Source organism: Agelaius tricolor, unplaced genomic scaffold (assembly GCF_023055355.1).
Source record: "Agelaius tricolor isolate 1412-34295 unplaced genomic scaffold, bAgeTri1.0.p SCAF_26, whole genome shotgun sequence".
Taxonomy (NCBI): Eukaryota; Metazoa; Chordata; class Aves; order Passeriformes; family Icteridae; genus Agelaius; species Agelaius tricolor.
Window position 1 is genome coordinate 4,562,726 of NW_027269286.1, and position 8,957 is coordinate 4,571,682.

Here is an 8,957-nt window from a genome sequence, read left to right on the forward strand (position 1 = left end):
AAAAGCTTTCAGATCCTCAGTGTGGAGATTTAGAGAATGTGCAGCTTCTTCAAAAAGCTTTTAGTTTTGTAAAAGAAAAAAAAAATCTTCAAGGAGGATTAAAAGAAAATTCCTTTCATGAAATAAGTGGCTTGGTAAGCTGTTCCCTTGCTGACTTCCTCCAGTCAACTGAACCACTATGAGTAATTTGTACTCCTCCTCCTCCTTATCAGGAGGTGTGTGGCTCCAAGATAAGCAAGCAGTCTGGCTCCAGACACTTGCAGCCTTTGAGATGCCAGTGGAGAGAAGGTATCAGAGGATTTGGGTTTCTTAGCCACTCTGTGAATAAATACAAGATTTTTATTTATGAAGGACATGAGTTGCTGTTCCTGAATTCCTGAATTAATGATAGGCATGGACCAGGCCTTGGGAACGGCTGATTTCACTTATTTTAGGAGACATTTAAAAGGACTTGGAATAATGTAAAAGGATCCCAGTGTGCAACCATGTCACACATTGCTGTTCCTCCTATTCTGCCTTCCCATTCCTCCCTTCCAGTATGTTGCATCCCATTTCCAATTAGAGTGGTGATATTGCAGGCTCATCCTTGCTTGACCACTTGCAGTTGCTGCCGTGTGGAAATAATGCTTGGACCTTGGAGTGCCAGCAGAACAAACCATGAGCAACAGTGGTGTTGTGTTTCTTCAGTTCAAAGGGCCAAACTCTGTCCTCAGAAACCTCTGTGGGTCTTTTTCCAGTGGTGCCAGTCAGCAGCACTTCAGGGGGCCAAGGCATTCCCATGGCATTCCTCACACTGCCTCACACGCACAGGGCTCATGGTGGGGAGCTGCAGACTCAGAGCAGAACCTGATCAGCTGGAAATTGCTCATTCACAACCTCCAGCAGCACACTATAGAGTAACTGTAGAGGTGCAGCAGCTCCACTTATAGGATCCTGCTCACTGAGGATCTGGGTTGCCTGGATTCCCAGGGGGGAAGGGTCTTTATAGGGTTTGTTACAGGAAATTGCATTGTGAATTAGCTTTGTAGAGAGGGTCAGAGAAGATATTTTTCCCTGATTTCACTTCCTAAATTGAGTTCTAAATTCTTGAGAATTAAAGAATTAGAATTCTAAATTCTACTGAAATCCTTACATATTTGAAGACTGGCTTTGTCTTTAAGGTTTTTTTGTGCCCAGTTCTGCAGTGTTCCTGCCTCCTGTTTCTGGCTTTGTGTTGCTCAGCCCAGTTCTTTTGTCAGCTGTAGAATTCCATGTTAATGTAACTGGGAGAGGAATCTTGTCCTCAGCTTCTAATCTCATAAATTTTGAACTGTGCCTGCATTTTTAAATTATGCTTGCAAAATACCTATGCAGTCCTGGCTGAAATTACAGTAGACTAACCACAGTGATTTGGAATCAAAGGTCTGCTGAGAAGGGGATACTTGCTGCTCTGTCTGAGCTGCCAAAAGATTTAGGTTTAAATTACCTGATTTAGATGTTTTACCAGTTAGACACAGTTGAAATGAAAAAGTGTTTGTTTTGTAAGCATTCAGATTCCAATGTTCCCGTGCTCCAGCTGACCCAAAAAAAGGCTTATGACTCTTACTGCCTGAGGCAATATCTAATTATTGGAGATTTGAAACTGTGAAACAGAGGTGAAAGTGATGACCACTTCTAGTGCAAACTTATTTTGGAGGAACATTTTGTGGTTGAAAATGTCAATACCCCCAAGCTCTGAGAATATTTAATTCACCCGATTTACTGTGAGTGGGAAAATGAAGACAGAGTGCCCACTTGGAGTGCCTTTTTCCATTCTCTACTTAGGAGATGGTTGATCTTCCTCTAACTCCAGCTCCTTCTCTTCTTTTGCCTGAAAAAAATGGACCTTCTGCCTTGCAGTTCCATCCTAAAGGTCTGCAGCTGCTTTGTAAAACTGGATGTCCCAGGCAACATATGCATAAGGATTACACAGTGTTTAATCATGAGGAAAAGCTAACTGACCTCACCCCTTCCCTCCTCCTTCATAAATAATCCGAGGGGATCCCTCAGAGCTGTGGGCTTTGAGAGTCACGGGCTCTTCTCTGCAGTGATTTCAGTGGAGAGGTGTTGGTCTCAAGTGCGCACACTTTGGGGATCACATACTGGGAAGGGCTCTCCAGCTCCTCTGGTGGGTTTGTGATGTGTTCCATTAGGGGAGCCTCCTTCAAGTTTGCTTATCTGTAGGGCAGGTTGTATCTTTCAGACCTATGTGAACATGGTGCAGGGATTCCTCTGACTTCACATATTCAAAAACAAAGGATAGGAACAGCTCTCTTGGATTTCACATAAACAATTTGCTGATTTTGAGGAAAACACCCTGTAGCAGTGAGCTGGGATTATATGACTTTCTTGCTCTTAAGGGGACATTTAGCAAGATATATTTTACTGTTTAAATCTAAAAATAGAATGGGTACACTGTGTTTTGTGACCTCAGTTTCATTTTTCCATTCTCTTTCGTGCACATTATGAGCTACCTCCTGCAGCTTGCTCTGCAAACAGCCTCACATAATTTGACCATACTGACAGTTTGCTCTTGGTACGAAGCTGAGGCTGTGTTTGTGGGATGTGTCCTCTCTGTTTCTCAGCTGGATAATCTAAAGGACAAGGATTATTATGTGAAGCATTGTTCTAAGCATGAACCTTGTAAGCAGCATGAACCTTGTGTGTTCTGTGTGTGCAGTGTCCTGACAGTGACATTGTGCGTGACCCCAGAGTAAGTCCTAAAATGCTCAGTCCAGGGCATCCTGTAATTGCTCTCGCTCCGCTCTTGCCCCAGAAGGTTGTAATGCCTGGTTATTAATTGTAAGGAAATAAGGTAAAATTCTCTGATCAAGTAACTTTGATGTTTGTTTGAAGAAATACATTAAGACTTTTAATGGAGAAGGTAACAACTATTCCACTTTGGACAACTTTAGAAGCTTTAGGGTTGATTTTCATTCCAGGTCTTTTGCAAATACTCCTGAAATGGAGCTTTCTCTGTTTTGAGACAGCTATATTTAGAGTTGGAATTTTTATATGGGTACTGTCTTTATTTTGGGTCTCTGTCTCTGTCATCTGTCTGAATTTAGTGCTCTAGAACATATATCTTTTCATAATAAAACCACAGGTGAAACCAAGTTCTCTGTGGTTTGATCCAACTTCATTTTAGTTGAAATGTTCCAGATAGCATTAATAATGTTTCTGGTTTTAGGGATTGATGTCCTTCTCTATGCCAATACAGAGTTCTGAGTGAGGGGGACCATTTCTAACATAAAGTCTCATGGTGGTCCTGCTCCTGGGCTCTGTGAAACTGGTCAGTTGATACTGACAGAATTGATTTTGTTTGCTTAGCCAAAGTATTGAATAACACTTCAGGAATTTTCTGGTCCTTGAACATTCTCTCTTTACGAGTCCCTGTTGACACTGAGCAAGACTGGCAGCTGAGATGATCTTTGTTTGAATGTTCACTTTGCCAGTTTTGCAAGGGGAAGATTGTAATCTATGAATAGTTGAGCAGGAAGATAAACAGGATGTGATGGCTTCTATGAAACTAGGTTCTTTATTATTTGCTATGGTAATACCAGTGGTAGGTCCAATATGAAATGCTATTTACTAGGTTTACCACCAACCTTCCAGTCCTGTTTGCAGAGCAGAGAGCTTTTACAACAAGAATTATTTAGATTTCTTCATTTTGAGAGTCACCCTTCAGATAAATATTAAGGAGGCCTAATATTCATTGAAGGGAGATGTTCAGCACTTCAAGGTCAGGCCTTCTTTGATGGCTTCTATTTGCATTTTCATCAGATGATTTCTGAACATGTGGGTCTTGCCACTGTATCTGATGGCTTCTTCTCATCACCAAGGGTGAACTGAACTCCAAAATAAAAATTTCTTATGAAGATCTGTAAATCCCTGCCTGTAAGCTTACATCCTGCTTTTCCTCATGGCAGCTCATCCAGATGACTGGGGGCTTATCATAGTCCAGATCCTGGAAGTATCCAGCTTCCACCAGCATGATCACCTGCTGTAGGTCAGCACACAGGGAGCTGCATCCTGGGGCTGCCCCAACTGAGAGCATGAAGTGCTGCAGCCTCATCCAGAGCCACATGTCCATGCTCAGGAGATCTCAAGATTCGTGTAGATAAAGCAAGAGTGGAAAGCTGTAAAGCACGTTCATATTTACATCCCCAAACCCTTTTTCTCCCAGTCTAAGGGGAACTAATGCATCAATAGCAGTGTATCAAAGTTATTTGCAAAGGAGGAGATGCTGCTTTCAGATGCTGCAGCTTTTGAGAGTGCCTCAGGTGTAGTGAGAGCTGTGAACTGGCCATTCCACCACAGGCAGGTGTGTCCCTGGTAGGAGACTGCCCTGTGAGTACTTTGGGAATTGTGCAGGAAAGGGGCTGCTCAAAAGGGATCCTTGGGGGATGTTAGTGCTGCACTTGAGAAGTTTTAGGTGGCAAGTGGGAATCATTTAAGATGATAGCTCAGGGTAATTAGAGAAGGGCAAGGTGGAGGCCTTTGTGAATAACTGTAGATAGTGTATTGTCACTGGGACCATGGCCTGGACACCAGATCAAGGAAAACTTTGTAATGCACTTGGGAAGTGTTCACCCAGCATGGCAGAGCTTGCAGCTCTTCCTGCACAGCAAAGGGCAAAGTACTTTAAAGCAGGGACTTCTAGGAGAAGCCTGAGGAGGAGGGATCCAGAGGAGACAAAAACATAGACACAGATTAAGATTACTCTAGCATCAGGTGCCAGGGTTTAAGAGCAGATGCTTTGTCTCACCTTTGTGAAATGAAAAAGTACTTCTAGTTTCCTGTTTGGGCAGAAGTGCTCAGTGGGATACTGTTGGTGTGTGTTGAACCCCACTCCTTCCACATGTTCCCCTGATGTGGCACTTTCCCCACCACTTGTATAAGATCCTCTGATTTTGGAGTATGAAGCCTAGTGGTGGGTGCAGCCTGAGCCCTGCCCCAGCCTTTACCAGGCATTGTCTTAGGGACAAGAGGCTGTAGCACAGCCCCCCATGACAGAGTGTGTGTGATTCTCATCAGGTAGCACAGCTCCTCCCCGAGCAGCTGGATGTGGCCCAGGTTTTCCTGTGGACACAACCTCAGGGGAGACAAAAGGACCTGCAGAAGAGCCCCGAACTGGGAGCCAGTGGTGGTGCTGCCTGTGCTCGGCAGGACAACATGCCATTCTGTGCTGTCAGCAGATGTTTGTTTTCATTCTGCTTTGGACAGGCTTGGAGGGAAACTGGATGATTTCCAGCGCTGTCCATCCTTAATTTCTTCTCATGGGGCAGAGACTAACTGGAGTTATTTCTGTCGTTGCACAAGCGCTCAGGCGGTGTTTGTTGCCCAGCCATGGAAACCTCGGAGCGAGCCAGATGTGGGAGCTGCTCCCGGGGCGGCCGGGGTGCGCTGCACGTGTGCTCCCACTGCGAGCCCCACCTGCCCCTCCTGACCCACATCCCAGGAAAGAGAGCCCCATCTCTGTGCCATCCTGGGGTCCCTGGAAGAGCCTTTCACTGTTGGCCTTTGCAACCAGCCTTAGCTTTGCACTTAACCCAGAGAAAATGTTAAAGGAACAGCATTATGGCATGAGGGTCATGTTCAGAGCTGGAAAACTGCAGCTTTAGTGATTATAGTAGGAAAAATCAGAGCATTGAAGAAGGCCAGTAAGCCACAGTGCTGGGCTGGCTGTGCCAGGTGAGTATCTGTGTCTCACCTCACCCTCCTGCAATGCCACCCTCCTCTGGTCAGCAAGGACTGCAAAGGTGCTGGGCACACCACAATCCTCCTGCTCCTGCTGCTGTAAGTTTCCATGCTCCCATGAATGGATTAGACAGAGGGAAGTGAGGCCTCTGACATAATTTTTCAAACCAAAACAAAGCTGGCAAGTCTAATTTTAGGCCTGGTTTAATACGGAAATGATATCAATACTGACACAAAGCTTTTCCGTTCTCCTGATAATTAATTTCTGTGTATTTGTCTTGTGGGTGGGAAGAGGCTGAGGATTGATAGCTCCCTCTCAACAGCTGGATTTACAGTCAAAAGCTTTTATCACCAAAGAGCAAAGTGAAAGGGAAACGATACCACACACGGGCATAGTTTTGCTTCAGTTTGCTGTGGGACCAACATGTTTGAACTCCTGTCTGACTGCCCTGGGACAAGGTGGATAGCAGTACAGTATCTGCCTGTAACTTGTGGGGATGTTGTGACTGATGTTCCTCTATCTCTCTCTCTCTCTCTCTGTCTCCACCCCCTTGCTGTCTCTCTGTGCCTGATTTTGTTTGCATGTTAGGTTTTTGTGGCCAGTCCAAACAAAACACAGCCTATTGTGGAGATCCTGTTGAAAAACCAACCCAAGCTAATTGAGTTTCTGAGCAATTTCCAGAAAGAAAGGACGGATGACGAACAATTCACTGATGAGAAGAACTACCTGATTAAGCAAATCCGAGACTTGAAAAAGCCAACAGCATGAAGAACACCTCTTGTTTTCCACTGTAGGCATTAATCCAGTTGTTAAGTTCCTCTGTGTCCCTTAAACACCACAATAGTGCTTGAGAAGGCACAGCAAGTGCCTGGTTTTTATTTTGTCTTTGTTCCTAGATGTCAAGAGTATAGGGGTTTTACATGAGAACTAAAAAACCAAAAATCTAGAATAATATATTATTTTTAATCAAGATTATAATTATTTATGTCAGTTTAGAATCTCTCTATAATAGAAGCTGGTTTGACAGATTTTTTTGTGCTCAAGAAGAATGAACCTCTTTGCTTAACTTTATCAGCAAACTCAAGCACTGGCAAGTGCACAGAGCAGGTCTCCTGAGGACTGTGACATTGTTCCTTCACACCTGTAGTTGTGACTTGGTTCTAGCGCTGCACACACACAAGACTGTGAAAGAGTACATTGGTCTCTGGAGTTAGCTGCACTTATAGGTCAGGTTCTTTAGTCAAAACTATGGAAGATGAAAAAGCAGTAAAGGTCACGTTTTTGCTTCATTTTGTGTTCTTTCATCCTTTTCCCCCCCTAGATCAGAGGTTTTCTATTCAGTGCTAGGGAATGGATGGCTATATCAGCCATCTGAGCTGTTTCTGCCTAACTCCCATTTCCCTGTGTGTGATCTATCTTGTGCTAGAGCACAGGCTTTTCCTACCAGCTCCCTGCAGTCTCATGAAGAGCAGCCCCATGGACATGGTGCTCACGTGCCCTGTAACGGGAAAAGGCAAGGGCAACGCCCCTCCATCAAAGGCCATGCTGTATTGCTGATAAAGTGATCCTACACCTACAGAAACCATCCATGGTCAAGAATATTGGGTGATAGCCAGAGCTGCTTGGCTGAATTGTGACAAGGGCTGAGCCTCAGCACCAGAGTGAGAGGAAGGTCCCTAGAGTCTTTCCATATAAATTCCAGTCCTGGCTGTGTGAGGCGGGGTTGAGCTGAGTTCAGCAAGGCAATCATGAAAAGGCCTCAGCCAGATCTGCTGTGTGGGCTGAGGTCCCTGAGCCTGCAGGTGCTGCCATAGCTGAGAGCATTTACTGGATACTGAGCCTGGGAGGCCACTGAGCAGCAACAGGCACCAAAGGCCACCTCTAGTTTGGCATTTTCTGCCCTTGTTCATCCTGACCTGAATTCAGGCTCAGTGTTAAAGTTGTGGAAGAGGAGGTTGTTGCACCATAAATGTTTTGAGTTTAGTAAGCTCTATGGTACAGACAGTGTTTCCCTGGTGTGCTTGAAGAGTTTTTGGGGTCTTTTGTTTTCTAACAGGAAAATGTTATTCTGATGCTTTAGTAGGAAGTGGAGTTTGAGAGCAGGGAGTGGAAATTTCTTGAATTTTTCTGGACAGCCTTATTTCTGAGTTTTCCTATTTGCTGTAAGAAAGTTCTCTAGCTAAAACTCTATCTAATGCTTCAGGTAACAGGTGACACTGAATTGTAAAAACAGAACAAGCCCTTTTCTTTCATTAAACTGGTGTATATTGAGGTGACTGATACTTTAATTTATGTGCTTTAGAAAAGGGAAGAAACAGAACTGATTGTGGTCTTGTTTTTTTTCAGATGTCAGATACACACAACAAATGTACATCTTAGTTGCCTGGAATTAAAAAAAAAAAAATTTACAAGCTATTAAAGGCATGATAACTGATCACTCTATTTCTGTCTCCGGGTTTTTTTCTCTCTTGCCTTTCTGGATAGCCAGATTCCATACAGTGCTAAATTCCTTCTCTCCTTTGTCAAGTTGTTTCAGCAGAGGGAGAGGGATGAGCACTGCCTTCGAAGCCAATGCTCTCTGAAGCATCAGGTCTGCAGCCCTGGTTGGCAGGGGTCTGGCAACCCCAGGCCAGCTTGGCCTGGCCACGAGCCTCAGCCCCGCCCTGCAGGTGGTGTTTGCTGGCAGTGGTCACTTGCAGGTCGATAAGGGAGCTTCTCTGGAATCACAGTGCTTGGAGCCAGTCATTTAAGTCTGATCCTCTGAGATCTGGAGCCTGAATCCAAAGGGTGCTTGGCTGTGTTCTGAGCTCCTGGGGTGGGGCTGGTCTCCAGGGCTGGATTAACACAGAGACACGTGTCCATTGCCTCAGCCTCTGGAGTCACATGAGAACATTGGGCTTCCAGCCCGTGCTAGGAAAAAGTGTCTCATGGTGTGTTGCTGAGGAATGCCTGCCCTTGACGAAGGGAGCGTGACCCACACAGAGGTGCCCAGACAGTCTATGAGGGGTCACACTGGGAGTGCTCTGTCTGCATGGTCTGCACACAGAGGAGCACTTGAAGAGACCCAAACCCGATGGTAACACAAGGAGCGAGGTTCCACCCTGGTGTCCGTGTGGGCAGAGAGGAGTCAGGCCAACAGGAAACAGTGATGGGCCCTAGCCCTGCAAAGGAAGCCTTTTCCAGGGCAAGGAGTCTTTGGACCACATGAGAAAGTAAGTGGTTAGGAGGGCTTGTGGAA

At 45.1% G+C, this 8,957-nt stretch overlaps 1 protein-coding gene across 5 annotated transcripts in view; it reads left to right on the forward strand.

Annotated features, from left to right (window-relative positions):
• CAB39L (calcium binding protein 39 like) overlaps window positions 1–8,161 on the forward strand; it is a 59,841-nt gene extending 51,680 nt beyond the window's left edge. For 4 of the 5 annotated variants that reach the window (XM_071448439.1, XM_071448440.1, XM_071448442.1 and 1 more), the window contains one exon: window positions 6,308–8,161. In XM_071448439.1, the coding sequence (XP_071304540.1) occupies window positions 6,308–6,487 (180 nt within the window). In that variant the 3' untranslated portion in view covers window positions 6,488–8,161. The remainder of the gene's footprint in view (window positions 1–6,307) is intronic. The other variant, XM_071448443.1, reaches the window with a different exon arrangement.
• Window positions 8,162–8,957: the final 796 nt, after the last annotated feature.